At 44.9% G+C, this 16,912-nt stretch overlaps 1 protein-coding gene across 1 annotated transcript in view; it reads left to right on the top strand.

The window, feature by feature from the left end:
- Window positions 1-581: 581 nt before the first annotated feature.
- usp34 (ubiquitin specific peptidase 34) overlaps window positions 582-16,912 on the top strand; it is a 63,054-nt gene continuing 46,723 nt past the window's right edge. The window contains exons 1-11 of the mRNA XM_039016551.1: window positions 582-803; window positions 6,079-6,166; window positions 7,336-7,918; window positions 8,242-8,292; window positions 13,464-13,613; window positions 13,959-14,026; window positions 15,358-15,550; window positions 15,845-15,906; window positions 16,017-16,098; window positions 16,219-16,311; window positions 16,595-16,720. Coding sequence (XP_038872479.1) covers window positions 761-803; window positions 6,079-6,166; window positions 7,336-7,918; window positions 8,242-8,292; window positions 13,464-13,613; window positions 13,959-14,026; window positions 15,358-15,550; window positions 15,845-15,906; window positions 16,017-16,098; window positions 16,219-16,311; window positions 16,595-16,720 — 1,539 coding nt within the window. The 5' untranslated portion in view covers window positions 582-760. The remainder of the gene's footprint in view (window positions 804-6,078; window positions 6,167-7,335; window positions 7,919-8,241; window positions 8,293-13,463; window positions 13,614-13,958; window positions 14,027-15,357; window positions 15,551-15,844; window positions 15,907-16,016; window positions 16,099-16,218; window positions 16,312-16,594; window positions 16,721-16,912) is intronic.

Raw genomic sequence — 16,912 nt, 5'->3', positions numbered from 1 at the left:
AAATCGAACCGTAATCTGCGCCGCGCTGTAATGTCAACAAGGCAGTATTGTGCATCGTCCAGAAACAAACATCTATTTTTTAGCAAATATGTTAAACATTTCAAAATAGTTCTCAATGGGAAAGCCGATCAAGTTTTTAAAATAAAAAGCAATCACTTTCATGTGAAAACAGAATCCTTGTCATTACTGAACGGGCCACCTGGCTCACGCGCTGGAGGTAGCCCGGCTCCAAAACGAATGAAATCACTTTTAACCCGGTGCATATTTACCTCATCGGGGTAATCCGGGCCAGATAATCGAATACGATCAGTGGCTACTGGCTGGTGCTCTCTTGTCTGTCTGCTGTATGTGAATGAAACGCCATTTGTAAACGTTTCTTGCTGATGGAGTAACCGCGAGACAAGCGGAAAAAGTCGAACAAGGCGAAGGAGACAACGGAAAGTTACGAATTATGAACATGCTGTGCCCCCACCCCTTTTCAATATGGCTGCCGTATCTACTCTACAGTAACGCTCCGATTGGAGATTGACTCGACTCTGTATCTTAATGCCTTTTACTTTTTGACTTTATCAACGATATTTAGTATCAAATGCAATCTGAATCAATGACTCTCCCTTATTTAATTTAATGCATTAGCAAACCTTCACTAACAACTACATCGGGCCTTTTCCCCAAAACAACCAGGTGCCAACAATTCGTATCCATCAACAATTTCCAATGGTTTGACTACACTTTTCCTTTGTTATTTTTTTAATGAACAATGTGTGAAAACTGCGCCGAGCTGGTTGAGGTTTTAAATGAAAGTAAGTAAACAATTTTTATTAAATGTTTTAGTGCCGTAGTGGTCCCCTAATGCTAGCTAACGTTAGCTAAATCAGGCTACCTGAGGGAAGCTGGACAGCTAGCTATCGTAACCCTGTCGTGCCTGGTTGTTCTCCACTAGCCAGACAGCTGCCAATGTAAGGCCTTGTCTTGAATTAATGATCTGAATGTAAATGGAACCTTTTCTGCAACTTTGAGGCCTGTCTCTGTCAAATCGCTGCATAATGAAGGAGATGCATGAGTAGAGTTAACTAGCTAGCTAACCTGACGAGATTCTGAACATCATGAACTTTGTTAGCTAACTAATTAGATTGGGCTGATGCCATTGCATGGTAACTTGGTTAGCTATCAAACTTAACGTTGGTTAACTGCCTGTAGAAATGTGGTTTGATATGTATTTGGCCATAAAATGTTTGCTACACATTGCATGTCCCTTTTTTGTCCGAGGCGAGAGCGGTGGTTGTGGAAGTGGTGCATGTTGTGCAGGCGTGTTCGCTCTTGCTAGCTAACCTGTCTGGTTGATATGTTTGTCAGTTTCACGTTGAGTAACGAGTTGTCCAAAGTTAACTAACGTTAGCTCACTGACTAGCCCGTTAGCTGTGGTCAACTGGCATCAAAACGGACTGATTCGTTTTCATATTTGGGTTGCCACACGCGTTGTAATAATATACTTTTGCCAGATTCGAAGCAAATGTTTAGCATTGTCAGCTAACGTTAGCTAAGTAATATAACACTAGCTTCTGTACGTAAAAACATTAAGCCATCTAGCAAACTAGGGATGTAACCAATGCTAACTATGACTATTAGCGTTTTTGTTAGCTAGCTATAAGCTTGTTCTTATTCAAAATAAATGTGCCTACGAATGCCATTGGATGTATTTCCTAGTTCCGATTAAAATTGACAGTAGTAACGTTTGAACAGATGATTTGCTAGCTACGAGGTAACGTTAGCTAACTAGGCCATATTGCTTTCACGACGGGATGTTGGAGCGAATAAACAAAGGCCCATTTTTTTAGGGCTACATCAATTGTTTCCTCCATTGCAGTTATAGATATATGAAATTGCAATGGTTTGTGTATGTGGAGTGCGCATGGGAAGGCATTGGTGATGGTAGCAAAAATACACTGCTTCATGGCCTGGTATACTGTGCTTTTTTATTTATTTTACCTTTATTTAACTAGGCAAGTCAGTTTAAGAACAAATTCTTATTTTCAATGACGGCCTAGGAACAGTGGGTTAGCTGCCTTGTTCAGGGGCAGAACGACAGATTTTTACCTTGTCAACTCGGGGATTCGATCGTGCAACCTTTCGGTTACTAGTCCAACGCTCTAACCACTACCTGCCTGCTTCATGCCATATGAGTTGTTTGCCATCAATAACATGGGGTTTTGCATTTGAAATCTTAATATGCTTGTTTGCTAGTTTTGGATGTCTTATGTCTTACACCTATTTTCAGTCTGATATTAGTGTCTAAACGTTTGATTTGGTGATTTGGGCAAGGGGGGTAATCTTGTTTAAAATGGTCTCATGTCTTGGGCGGATATCCAAGCTCACATGGTAAAGCGGTTGTGGGTTGCTTATTGTAGGACCCATTTGAAAGGGGGATCATGAGGGCGCAGTTCAAAGGGGCTTTCATTCTGTCAATACACATTTAAAATAAATTAGATTAATGGAATATAAGATATCCCCTCCCCCAAATCTGTTATTCAAATGAGCAATGAGTATGGCACTTTAGGTGCTCAGATTAACATGGTTGTTGGTGGTTTGTAGGCAAATTACGGAAAGATAAATGTAGCCATACTTAAATGTTCCATGCATTTAATTTGGCCTATAATCAGTGTATTATTAAAGTGTGTGGAGGATTAGGCCTATGTCACTAGTGTTCCAAAAGGGCCTTATTTTTGTCTTTGCGCAAACACCCTCTCTCTGGCCCACATGTATGTCTATCAACAACGGTTTTGGAAATGGCTAGTAGGCTACACAGTAGTACGTTTTCAGTACTGTTTTACCTGTGACGGGTCATCCCTCTGTTCAGCAAAACAGAGTACACCCCTGTGTGTGTGTGTTTGTCGGCACCAGGCTCCCGCCAGTGAAGGTGTGAGGGGCTTGTTTCCTGTGACAGGCTTGTCTGGAGCGCCAGGGTGCAAGACTGGCAGCCCCATGTGTGCGAGACTGGCAGCCCCATGTGTGCTTTCACCAGGTGACCCCTCACCCTGAATTTGCTGTAGCTTTTGCATGAAGCCAGGAATGTTTTGTGTGTGTGTGTGTGGCTGCATGCATGCAAGGGAAGTGAGGGACTTACTGAGGGAATGAAGGGATTCAACCCGCTATTGAATATGCTGTGCAAGTAAGCCTGCAGGGTGGCAGGTAGTCTAGCTGTTAAGAGCGTTGGGCCAGTAACCGAAAGGTCACTGGTTCAAATCCCGTGCCAGCTAGGTGAAAAATCTCGATGGCCCCTTGAAGAAGACACTTACCGCGAATTGCTCCTTTAAGTTGCTCTGGATAAGAGCGTCTGCTAAATTACTAAAATGTAAATGTAACATGTGGCTGCCATTGTCAATCCCCACATACCCTGCTTTAAGATGCTGTCTGGCACTGTGGCCAGCAAGGCAGAGGTTGCCCTTGAGCATAGATCTGGGACCAGTTTACCTGCCCACCCCTAGCCTAACACTAATCCATTGATGTAAAAAGTCAAACTGATCCTAGATCAGCACCTAAAGCCAACTGTTGCTTCCACCAACACAGGAAGTTGAGCTCAGCAGAGCCCCTGCTGAGTTGTAGGTGTCTATTTTACTTCTCTAATGTTTTTGTTACAAGCTCAAAGCTTTGCTGTCAGAACAATGGCTGCGATTTCCAGATCCTCTTATCTGGGAATGATCGCAATGTTTTTGGTCCAGGCCACCGAACACAATGTCATGGATTGTTTTATGAAGGGAGCTGGGAATTTTGGCAAAGTCCAGTCCAAGATAAAATAATAATTAAAAAAAAGGTGGTTAAAAAGGGAATTAAGGCAGACACACACAGTTAGGTCAGGGCAAGGTGAACTTTAGAACGCTGTTTTGTTGTTCATCTCAGGAACAGACCCACTTACCTAGACACAAGTTCCACTTTGTTTTCTGTTTCTCTTGGTAGTGTTTTGGCACAACTCCAATTGTCACATTTGGGCCTAGGTCAGTCAGGCATGGAAATTGTTGATAGGAATGGGTCTCTTGTCACAAAGTTTGAATGTAGGCTGCACCTTTTTTAAATGACACTTCTCCCTCCAACATAATGTGCAATACTCATCGTATAGTTTATTTCATTAGCAATTTATCTTAAGTCCAACTTTTAATTGGCAGTGAAGAGAGGTAGCAGTAACACTTAAAGTATTCCAAAACAACCACAGGTGCTCTCGTCGAGGAATAGTACTAGAAAAGCTAAATAAAAAATGATAACGCATATGTCCGTAGTGGCATAAAAAAAAAATCTAGCTTAAAGCACTCGTGTGGGTTTGTAAGTTAAAAAGCCTTTAATATGTGGGCTAAGTCATTTTGTGTATCGGCTAACGCTTTCATCACGGTGTCCTTTTGCTTTTCTTGTTCGTAGTCTTGGCATGTGGGGCGGCAATGTGAGGCGGCAATATGGTCAGTTTTGTCTTTTTGTTCTGAGAGCAGAAAATAGGGTGCTGGTACAACAACAAAGATCTGTGGTTGAGGGGTGGGTGCAAACGCAGCCTTCCCAGAGTCCCACATCTTTCATTTACACCATCGACTTTGTGAAAGACACAAGTGCTTTGGGGTTGCTGAATAATATAGGCAATGCCGCACTTTCCACAGAAAAGTTAGAGCTGAACTTTTGACACAGCAATAACCTTCCATTGGACACACCTTGCCCCACACGTTGCTTACATTTTGTTTTGAGACTGTGTGTGTGTATGCTTGTGTGTCACCAAAAGGGATGTGCATGGTTATACGAATATCCTAAAGGACGTTAGTATTAGAGTACTTGGGGGTATTCATTTTTGCAGCAAGAAAATGTATAGGCCTATTTTAAAATACAGGCATTTTCTAAATTGAAATATCCATGTGACATTGTTACAAATAAGGTCCGTGACATTTCAAATGATTAATTGAATAAAATCAACTTTTCAATTATGTTGTGACGTGCCCCATGTCATTCGTCTACACCTAGATTTAAATGTGTCTACGGTGTCCACAGTGTGTCCGAAATCACTTTTCCCACGCTTTATTCAAATGCCATTATGCATTCTAAAAACTGTGGAATAGGCAACATATGATAACACAGCAACAACTGATGGCAGTAGCTAACTAGTGTAGCCAAACTAGCCAGCTAAGCGAGGTGCCTCTCGGTCCCAAAACACACATTTTCTGGAGACTTGTGGGAGGAGTGCTTTCTGATAACATCGCCCATTCTATGTGATTTCGGTAGCCTGTTTACATCCGGACTTAGGAGAAATCCAAACACAATGCATCCCTGACCAACTCCTGAAGTGGTCAGTCAGATCTGAACACAATCAGACCACAAAGTGACTTTTCAATGCGATCTTCGTGTTCTGATAGCAGTAGTCGCATGTAAGTGCCAAGTGTAGACACAACCTCTGCCTGTCTGCTCGCTACCACCTCACCAGCATCTCCTAGCAGCAATAGAGCGCCAACCTCAATTTCGCGCAACAGTGCTCAGGTTAAAAACGTACGTTTATTTCAAATATCCAGATACAGACAAAAATGTATGATACTATTCAAATAATGAAATGATTTCTACCCTCATCCCTAGTCACCGACACATAATACAGTAGCTGACTTTAGCCTGTAGTTGGAATGCCTGTTGGTGTGGAGTACCTGTCAGTTGTCGGTAATGGGGAGCCTTGCCTGTCCCCGTGCTAATGTGGTGCGGATGGCACGTTTCTCACCAGAGACTTGAGACTTCCATGGGTCAGTCTCCCATCCAGAGTAGAGGATCATCTTTGTTCTCCTGTTGACCAAAGGACCGTTCGCATTGCGCCTCCCAGATATATATTTTTTGTTGTTGTAGCAAAGTGTCTGTCAAACACTTTAATCTTCAACAGTCTTTGATAATGCCTAAAATATTTGAATTGCAATTTCAGCTTCCATTGTGTGCTATTTTCTAGCTCGTGGCCACCATATAGCCTAGTAGCCTTTGAACAAGCAGTGTGGGTCAAGGGTCATGTCCCACACTTGCCTTTTCCATGTACATTGAACTGTACTCACCACCTTGTCTGCTCTCTCTTCCCTCCAGTATCGGATGCAGACAGCACTGAGGGCCTACAGCTGAAGAAGGAGCATGCTTTACGAGTCTTCAGCTACATCAGCTCATGGACCCAGAGGTCAGTCTCCCGCTCTCCTCTGTTCCCCGCATTCATTATTCTTCCGTGGATTCGTCCCAAATGGAGCCCTATTTAGTGCACTACTTTTGACCAGGTGCACTTCTTTTGACCACTATGTAGTGGAAAGGGTTTCATTTGGAACGTAGACCATTATTCATTCATATTTAAAAGGGGAAGATGTACGCTCCTGGATAGCTCTAGGTCTATCTGAAGTCATTATCAGCCATGAATTCATCGTTTATTACTTGCGCTAACGGCTAACCAATGTGTTTTAGGTGTAGCTTAGCATGTAGGCTAGCTAAGGTCACTAGAGGACAAGTGGGTCATAAATAATAGGTTTTTCGGCTCGCTTAGTGGTGGTTGTTATTGTTGTTTAACAACTTTGTGTTTTTCGTGCCTGCACGGAGAAGAGCCTTGAGGAATTTTTGACCTTTCATAGTTGTTCTACCACTCCCTGTGAGATCAGGCAAAAGTGCTTGACTGATCAGGGAAAGTTGATTCTAGTTTTGCATTCTTCTCTTTGTGTTTCTGATTAGTGGGATCCTTCATGTGTGTTAATTGGTTGCTGTCTTATCAAAATACATGGTGGGGGGGAAGAATGTCTAATAGGATGGTCAGTAATATAGTCACAGCCGTTTTACATAACGTTATTGTCACAAGAAACCGAATTCATGAGAACAAACAGAGCTCAAAATAGATCCAAGGGCTGCATTCAATTAAATCCTCCACAACAATGCATATTCTGTGTATTTGTTCATACAGCTAAAGCCCACTTACATGTCTTATTCAGAAAGCGAGAGAACTGAATATTTTCTGTTGCAAGTACCTTAAACTAGGCTTCTCTTGCTATGTTATTTGAATATGGGGAGTAAAGTATGTTTCTATGCTTTATTCGCTTCAATGCAAGTTTGATTGAATTGAGCCAATAGAGGAGTCTCTAAAGATGGCTGGTTGTTGAGGCCAACACAGGCAGAAGCTACAGTTGACTGTCGTGTGGACCGTGCATTGCCTTTTTATGGTTCCCAAACGTTTTGGTTCCTCGACCATCCAAATGGAATGAGTCAGCCTCGAACTGCGACCCCAGTAGGAGTTGACTGCGACTCACTGGTGGGTCTTTGTGATTCGCAGTTCACTCAATCCCTCTCGCCACTCCTCCTTTCCCTCCACAGGCAATGTCTATGCTGCTTCAAGGAGTACAAGCACCTGGAGGTGTTCAACCAGCTGGTCTATGCCCTCATCAACCTGGTCATCGCTCAGGTCACCAGCCTGAGAGACCGCCTCTGCAGCGCCACCAGCCAACGGGGCGTCACCGACGACGAGGCCGCAGGTGGCGAGGAGGGGCCAGGGACAGAATGGCGAGGAGAGGGAGGGGGTGGAATAACTGGAGCAGGGCCACACCCCCAGCAACCGCCCACCTCGCCTGTTGAGGACGAGCCGCTGAACGTGGAGAGGGACTCGGCAGAGGAGGACGGCGCCGGGGACGCACCGGAGCAGAACCAGAATAACAACAACCAGAACCCAGTCCAGGGGACGAGCCAGGCCCAGCAGGAGGCCCCCAAGCCAGGGGGTAGTGGTATTGGGGCGTCTGAGGCTGTAGCTAGCAGCAGTACGGACTGCCAGGCCCACGAGGACATGTTTGACTCGTGGAGCACCGAGGACCGGGAGAAGCTGCTGCTCTGCGCCGCCAAGATCTTCCAGATTCAGTTTCCCCTGTATACGGCTTACAAACACAACACCCACCCCACCATAGAGGTAATGGAATGACACACCCTGATACAACACAATACATAATCAAACCCCACTGTAGAGGTAATAGAATAACATGTTTCCCCCGACACAACACCCATCCCACCAAAGCAGTAATGTTATAATATGTACCGCACACTGCACCATAGAGGTAAAAGCGTAACATGGACCCATACTCACAACTCAATTATGGATTCAGTATATCAGCATTTATCTCCATGGCGTACTTAATACTTGACAATGACATTGGTGTCCTCTTGTTCTAAAATGTTCGAACATTTCTCAGTATACAATATACTCGTCATACTTTCTTTGTTTCCTTTTTCCAGGACATCTCTGCTCATGAAAGCAATATCCTCGGCTCCTTCTGCGACATGAACGTAAGGACTCCTCCGCCCTCTCTTTGTTTTTACGACTCCACTGTTTCGTCCAAAAACACAATACTCGATCCGCCTGAATGTCGCTTTGTGTCGGGTCCAACTGTTTACGGCGACATCTACGTCTCTCAAATGGCACCCTATTCCCTTTACAGTGCACTACTTTTGACCCGGGCCCGTATGGCTCTGGTCAAAAGTACTGCACTGTATAGGGAATAGGGTGCCATTTGGTATGCATCCTACGTCATCCAGTCCTTTGAAGCAAAGGCCCATGTCTTAATGTGTGGTCTGCCTGTTTGACCAATCACCAATCTCCTCCTAGTCTCCTCTCCTCTTTCCTGTGGTCATGTTACTCATATCAGTGATTCATGACATCTTGGGTCTATTTATATTTTATTGGGAAGCTGCTTGAAAAGTGGCATGCCCAGGGCCCAACAGCTGTGTCCCATTTAGGACTGGGAGAGTAGGGAGGCAGGACTCTGAACACTCTTCCCAGGTTGTTGTAATGGGTTTTCACTCGAGGAGGTTTGGTGTAGATTTGGTTAACAATAGGTCCTAGAACAGTTCTCCCTCAGGGGTCCAATTACAAATGTTTCCTTTAGGACCAGGGGAGACAGAGGGAGAAGGCTCTCTCTAAACACTGATCTCAGGTCCCTCTTGTGGCTTTTCAGGCCAACGTACACATGAGGTGTGAAATGTGTCTGCAGTGTAGTTTGGGTTTTTATTAAATTGAGGCTCATTTCCACCTCCAAGTGCTGTCGATCTTTCCCCAGAGTACAATAATCGGTTTCGGGCTAATTTAATAACTCTCCAGCTTATACCTTTCCACCGTATTAAACATTTATGTGCTTTTAATGGATATTTTTAGTGGACAAAGTTCATAGTCTGCATCAGACCGGAGTTCAGATAGTATTCTGTGCTTAATTGACCTTGCCTAGCTGGAATAAAACCAATGGAATACTCTAATCAAATTGTATTTGTCACATGCGCCGAATACAACAGATGTAGACTTTACAGTGAAATGCTTACTTACAAGCCCTTAACCAACAATGCAGTTTTAAAGTATTTACTCAAACTGAAGTTAAAAAAATTATAGAAAAATAACAAATAATTAAAGTGACACAATAAAGTAACAGGCTATAAACATGGGGTACGGGTACAGAGTCAATGTGCGGCAGCACAGGTTAGCTGAGGTAATATGTACAGTACCAGTCAAAAGTTTTGACACACATACTCATTCCAGGGTTTTCTTTATTTTTTACTATTTTCTACATTGTAGAATAATAGGGAAGACATCAACACTATGAAATAACACACATCGAATCATGTTGTAAACAAATCAAAATATATTTGAGATTTGAGATTCTTCAAATTAGCCCTTTGCATTGATGACAGCTTTGCACACTCTTGGCATTCTCTCAACCAGCTTCATGAGGAATGCTTTTCTAGGAGTACCCACATATGCTGAGCACTTGTTGGCTGCTTTTCCTTCAATCTGCGGTCCAACTCATCCCAAACCATCTCAATTGGGTAGAGGTCGTGTGATTGTGGAGGCCAGGTCATCTGATGCAGCACTCCATCCCTCTCCCTCTTGGTCAAATAGCCCTTACACAGCCTGGCGGTGTGTTCGGTCATTGTCCTGTTGAAAAACAAATGTTAGTCCCACTAAGCCCAAACCAGATGGGATGGCGTATCGCTGCAGAATGCTGTGGTAGCCATGCATCGCCTGATATAGAGGTCCTGAATGGCTGGAAGCGTGGCCCCAGTGATGAACTGGGCCGTACGCACTACCCTCTGTAGTGCCTTGCGGTCGGAGTCCGAGCAGTTGCCGTACCAGGCGGTGACGCAACCAGTCAGGATGCTCTCGATGGTGCAGTTGTAGATCTTTTTGAGGATCTGAGCACCCATGCCAAGTTTTTTTTCAGTCTCCTGAGGGGGAATAGGTGTTTTCATGCCGTCTTCATGACTGTCTTGGTGTGTTTGGACCATGTTAGTTTTTTGGTGATGTGGACACCAAGGAACTTGAAGCTCTCAATCTGCTCCACTGCAGCCCCGTCAATGAGAATGGGGGCATGCTTGGCCCCCCTTTTCCTGTAGTCCACGATCATCTCCTATATCTTGATCACATTGAGGGAGAGGTTGTTATCCTGGCACCACACTGCCAGGTCTCTGACCTCCTCCCTATAGATTCTCATCTTTGTTGGTGATCAGGCCTACCACTTGTGTTGTCGGCAAACTTGATGGTTTTGGAGTCATGCTTGACCATGCAGTCATGGGTGAACAGGGAGTACAGGAGGGGACTGAACACGCATCCCTGAGGGGCCCCTGTATTGAGGATCAGCGTGACAGATATGTTGTTAACTACCCTTACCACCTGGGGGTGGCACGTCAGGAAGTCCAGGATCCAGTTGTAGAGGGAGGTGTTTAGTCCCAGGGTCCTTAGCTTAGTGATGAGCTTTGTGGCCACAATGGATTTGAACGCTGAGGTGTTGTCAATGAATAGCATTCTCACGTAGGTGTTCCTTTTGTCCAGGTGTGAAAGGGCAGTGGGGAGTGCAATAGAGATTGCGTAATCTGTGGATCTGTTGCGGCGGTATGCAATTTGAAGTGGGTCTAGTGTTTCTGGGATAATGGTGTTGGATATGAGCCATGACCCACCTTTTTAAGCACTGCAGACGTGAGTGATGCAGGTTGGTATTCATTTAGGCAGGTTACCTTGGTGTTCTTGGGCACAGGGACTATGGTTTTCTGCTTGAAACATGTTGATATTACAGACTCAGACAGGGAGAGGTTGAAAATGTCATTGAAGACACTTGCCAGTTGGTCAGCGCATGCTTTGAGTACACGTCCTGGTAATCCGTCTGGCTCTGCAGCCTTGTGAATGTTGATCTCTTTAAAGGTCTCACTCACATCGGCTACGCAGAGCGTGATCACACATTTGTTTGGAATAGCTGGTGCTCTCAAGCATGCTTCAGTGTTGCTTGCCTTGAAGCGTGCATAGAAGTAATTTACCTGGTCTGATAGGCTCGTGTCACTGGGCAGCTTTTGTAGTCCGTAAGAGTTTGCAAGCCCTGCCACATCTGACGAGCGTCGGCGCCAGTGTAGTAGGATTCAATCTTAGTCCTGTATTGACGCATTGCCTGTTTGATGGTTCGTCGGAGGGCATAGCGAGATTTTTTATAAGCGTCCGGGTAAGTCCCACTCCTTGAAAGCAGCAGCTCTACCCTTAAGCTCAGTGCGGATGTTGCCTGTAATCCATGGCTTTTGGTTGGAGTATGTACGTACGGCCACTGTGGGAATGACATCATCGATGCTCTTATTGATGAAGCTCCCTACTCATTTGGCACACCAGGCAGGCTAAAGCAAATGCTCAAAGATTTCATATTAATTCAGCAAAAAAAGAAACGTCATCTCACTGTCAACTGCGTTTATTTTCAGCAAACCTAACATGTGTAAATATTTATATGAACATAACAAGATTCAGCAACTGAGACATAAACTGAAGAACTTCCACAGACATGTGACTAACAGAAATGTAATAATGTGTCCCTGAACAAAGGGGGTGTCAAAATCAAAAGTAACAGTCAGTATCTGGTGTGGCCACCAGCTGCATTAAGTACTGCAGTGCATCTCCTCCTCATGGACTGCACTAGATTTGCCAGTTCTTGCTGAGAGATGTTACCCAACTCTTCCACCAAGGCACCTGCAAGTTCCCGGACATTTCTGGGCAGAATGGCCCTAGCCCTCACCCTCCGATCCAACAGGTCCCAGAAGTGCTCAATGGGATTGAGATCCGGGCTGGCAATGGCAGAACACTGACATTCCTGTCTTGCAGGAAATCACGCACAGAACGAGCAGTATGGCTAGTGGCATTGTCATGCTGGAGGGTCATGTCAGGATGAGCCTGCAGGAAGGGTACCACATGAGGGAAGTGGTTGTCTTCCCTGTAATGCACAACGTTGAGATTGCCTGCAATGACAACAAGCTCAGTCCGACGATGCTGTAACACAACGCCCCAGACCATGACGGACCCTCCACCTCCAAACCGATTCCACTCCAGAGTACAGGCCTCGGTGTAACGCTCATTCCTTCAACAATAAACGTGAATCCGACCATCACCCCCGGTGAGACAAAACTGCGACTCGTCAGTGAAGAGCACTTTTTGCCAGTCCTGTCTGGTCCAGCGACGGTGGGTTTGTGCCCATAGGCGACGTTGTTGCCGGTGATGTCTGGTAAGGACCTGCCTTACAACATGCCTACATTCCCTCAGTTCAGCTTATTGCGGACAGTCTAAGCACTGATGGAGGGATTGTGCGTTCCTGGTGTAACTCAGGCAGTTGTTGTTGCCATCCTGTACCTGTCCCGCAGGTGTGATGTTCGGATGTACCGATCCTATGCTGGTGTTGTTACACGTGGTCTGCCACTGCGAGGATCAGCTGTCCGTCCTGTCTCCCTGTAGCGCTGTCTTAGGCGTCTCACAGTACGGACATTGCAATTTATTGCCCTGGCCACATCTGCAGTCCTCATGCCTCCTTGCAGCATGCCTAAGGCATATTCAAGCAGATGAGCAGGGACCCTGGGCATCTTTCTTTTTGTGTTTTTCAGAGTCAGTAGAAAGGCCTCTTTAGTGTCCTAAGTTTTCATAGCTGTGGCCTTAATTGCCTACCATCTGTAAGCTGTTAGTGTCTTAACGACCGTTCCACAGGTGCATGTTCATTAATTGTTTATGGTTCATTGAACAAGCATGGGAAACAGTGTTTAAACCCTTTACAATGAAGATCTGTGAAGGTATTTGGATTTTTACAAATTATCTTTGAAAGACAGGGTCCTGAAAAAGGGATGTTTCTTTTTTTGCTGAGTTCACTATGAATCCAGCTCTGGTCTTCATACTCTGTCCTGAATAGTCTGCAAAAAAGCCATCATCTCTTCTCCTACATCTGAGATGGTGTGAAAGAACTAGAGAAGTGAAAGCAAATTCCCAGTATACGTCCATCCACCGTATTGCCCTCACCTATAGTTCTTATAAACCAAAAGGAGACGAGGGTATAAAACCATTGAGTTGCACCAATCATGCTAGTCTCTTCCACTATGATGTGTGTTATGAAGCCAAAGTTAATTTTCCATATCCGTGTGGACAATAAAGTTGTGTTGACCTTGTTTTTCCCTGTGACCAGGATGTGGAGGTCCCCTTGCACTTGCTGCGCTACGTGTGCCTGTTCTGTGGCAAGCACGGTCTGTCGCTCATGAAGGACTGCTTTGAGTCAGGCACGCCAGAGAGCCTGCCCTTCCCCATCGCCCACGCCTTCATCACCATCGTCTCCAATGTGAGTAGGAGTTGATCCAGCCACCCAACATTGCAACCCAGCCCAACCGCTCATAATTTATATATGTTTATATATCCACCCAATCCTGGATGCATTTACCACTACCTCCAGATGCTGTTTCAGCTCCATCTCCAGAGCCACATGTATGCAGATGTTCTTGATGCAGTTTCTATGTTATAGCACAGCTGTTTCGTTTGTGAATGCTCTCTCCGTCAGTAATCGCAGTGAATAATCAGTTGTCAGCCAGCTCTGTGTAAGTGGCATCTGTTTTTAGGTTTTCCACTGCTTCTCACACATCTCAAGGGATGTCAGTCTGATTCCAAATCCGTTTCTCTCCACACACAGATCCGAATATGGTTGCACATTCCCGCCGTCATGCAGCACATCATACCGTTCCGCACGTATGTAATACGGTAAGTTCACACTCTCCATATCAATGAAACTCTGTGGTGAAGTCTCTGTATTGACTTCAGAGTGAGGATAATTAAGTCTTCATTCACTAGTGCCTCGAAATCCCTAATTAGGCATGTATCAATACAGATTGAATCACCAATCATTTATTGAATAAAATGGTTGTTAGTCCTGACGTTTTCCCCATATCAAATACAGCTCTCAACAATATGGCATCCCGTACTGCTGTTTAGTGCTTTTTTTTTCTGCAGTCATTCTAAGAGAATAAGAAAATGGGGCAGAGAGAGGGGAGTTGCTGTTGCAGTCGGAGCTCCTCTCGTCAGAAATGGCCCAAGGGGCTGTTTGAAATGCATATTGTATTCGGATACACAGAGCTGTGTTGTTCGACTCGCCCACCACTTTCCAACACACAATCAAACGCACTTGATAGAGATTCTCCCCTGAATATTGGATGTAGTATTAGGGAGGACGTTATGCAAAAAGAGTAATCCAGCATATTGGCAGTCGATCAGCATAAATCAAGGTTGAATTTGGTGGATGCTCTTACGAAGCATATTTTTGTTGTATTTGAGTTGAATTTCTAAAATTCAATCAGATACTTGACTGTATATATTTTTTTCTGGATGGAAAGCAATTTCAGCTGAGAGCCCTCAGTCGGTGTAGTGTGCTTCACTCTTGCCGCGCCACCAACTGGTGTTGCTAGGAAGAGCTTCCCTCGCCATGGTAACAGTGGCCAATGCTCCAGTCAGCGTCTCCTCACATGACCTTGGAGCAGCCAGACAGCTCGCAGGCCTCGCCGCACCTCTGTCATGTGACCTGGGTGGGCTGGATTAACTGGTCCTGATGTCCAAATGGAACATTCCTTACTCATTTTGGTCCTTTGTCTAAGAAGAAAGATGAAATGTGACTTCTTGGCTCCAGTGCCATTCCACCTTACAGCGTATCAATCCTTCCTCCTGAGTTGAGCAGAATGTTTGTTTTCTCAGAAGTTATTAAAAAGATACATACTGTATCTTATTGATCACAGAGACCGTAGATTCTCATTGAAGCCAACTATTGTCATGGTTTTTCTCAGTAGCTTATCAAAGTGTTTCAGCCAGCCTCGATAGATGCCACACACTTAGTCCTTACTGTTTAGTTTGTCCAGTCATTATGTCCAACCTGTCTACCGTGTCTTCTCCAGAAACACACTTGAGAGAACCTGACCAAGGGACTTTAACTTTAAAATTAATCAGAACAAATAAATATATTTCCTAACAAAGGGACTTCCTGGTTTAAATAAAGTTTTATCTCAATTCACAAATAACTTATTTCCACATGTGTCCCTCCCCAGGTACCTGTGCAAGCTGTCGGACCAGGAGCTGCGTCAGAGCGCGGCACGCAACATGGCCGACCTGATGTGGAGCACGGTGAAGGAGCCGCTGGACAGCGCACTGTGCTTCGACAAGGAGAGTCTGGACCTGGCCTTCAAGTACTTCATGTCCCCCACGCTCACCATGAGGCTGGCCGGCCTCAGCCAAATCACGGTGAGACTCACACGTGCACCCAGAGACGCGCACACCCACTCTCACACACTGTTCTGTTGCTTGCTCTTTGGGAGTCTCGGCCCGGGTTACTGTGAAGCACATTGTGACAGATGTTTTGTTTTTGACACAGAGACACTTTGACTTGTATACTTTACTAAAGCTCCACTAGGAGTTTCAGTTTACTGTAACTGAGATTTTTACTCTAGGGTCAATGACTCGATAATGGGATGAAGTACACTGGTGTGTGCATGCATACATAATTCATGAAATGTTTATTCTCGTTTTCTCCCACAGAATCAGCTCCACACCTTCAACGACGTCTGTAATAATGAGTCTCTGGTGTCCGACACCGAAACGTAAGTCAATTGAGTTGATTTTACAATGAAACGCAAGTCAATTGATTTGAGTTAGCAATGCATCACGGACCGTTAAAGCTGCGTACCTCAACCTCAAACTGTCCCCCCAGGTCAATAGCAAAGGAACTAGCTGACTGGCTAATCAACAACAATGTGGTGGAGCATATATTTGGACCAAATTTGCATATTGAGGTGAGTTTTCCCATTCCAAGTCGTTATTACAGTAAGTCAATACATTTTTATGGGTAATCTGTGTTTGAACTTCCCTGTTTATGAGGAGGTTGTCTTTGTGCCTCTTTGTTGTCGTTCCAGATAATTAAACAGTGCCAAGTGATCCTGAACTTCCTTGCCGCAGAGGGCAGGCTCAGCACCCAGCATGTGGACTGCATCTGGGCCGCAGCTCAGGTAACTAGGCCCTAAACACCAGGGCCCAGAAAGCATATAGAAAGCTTCTCAGAGTAGAAATGCTGATTTTAGGATAACTTTTGCCTCTTCAATCAAGTTGAGGGACCTGGTCTTAGAGCAGCGCTCATACTCTGAATTTGTATGCATATGTTACACTTTTCTTTACTATATTCTACCAAATAGTTTTGCTATTATTTCATTTAATTGAAATCCAAAGTTGTCTTTTGTGTCATTTTTCACTGATGTTCTCCTTGACCCTGTCTCTCTATCTATTATTATGTAGCTGAAGCACTGTAGCCGTTACATCCACGACCTGTTCCCCTCGCTCATCAAGAACCTGGACCCGGTGCCGCTGCGCCACGTCCTCAACCTGGTGTCCGGCCTGCACCCCAGCGCGCACACCGAACAGGTACCCACACACGCCACACATCATGAGCGCCCAATGGAACATGAGGACTACGAATTACCTAGGTCCGGGACGATGCCAGTATCGCGATTCTCTTAGGTATTGTGGCAAGGAAACACAACACGAAGGTAATATAACTTCTTTAGAAACCGAGTGTCATCTGGAGTCTGAGTGATTGATTTTCCAAGCTATAGC

This window comes from Salvelinus namaycush, chromosome 2, assembly GCF_016432855.1.
Source record: "Salvelinus namaycush isolate Seneca chromosome 2, SaNama_1.0, whole genome shotgun sequence".
NCBI lineage: Eukaryota > Metazoa > Chordata > Actinopteri > Salmoniformes > Salmonidae > Salvelinus > Salvelinus namaycush.
The sequence above is the reverse complement of the archived record's forward strand: the minus strand, read 5'-3'. Positions and strand labels throughout refer to the sequence as shown.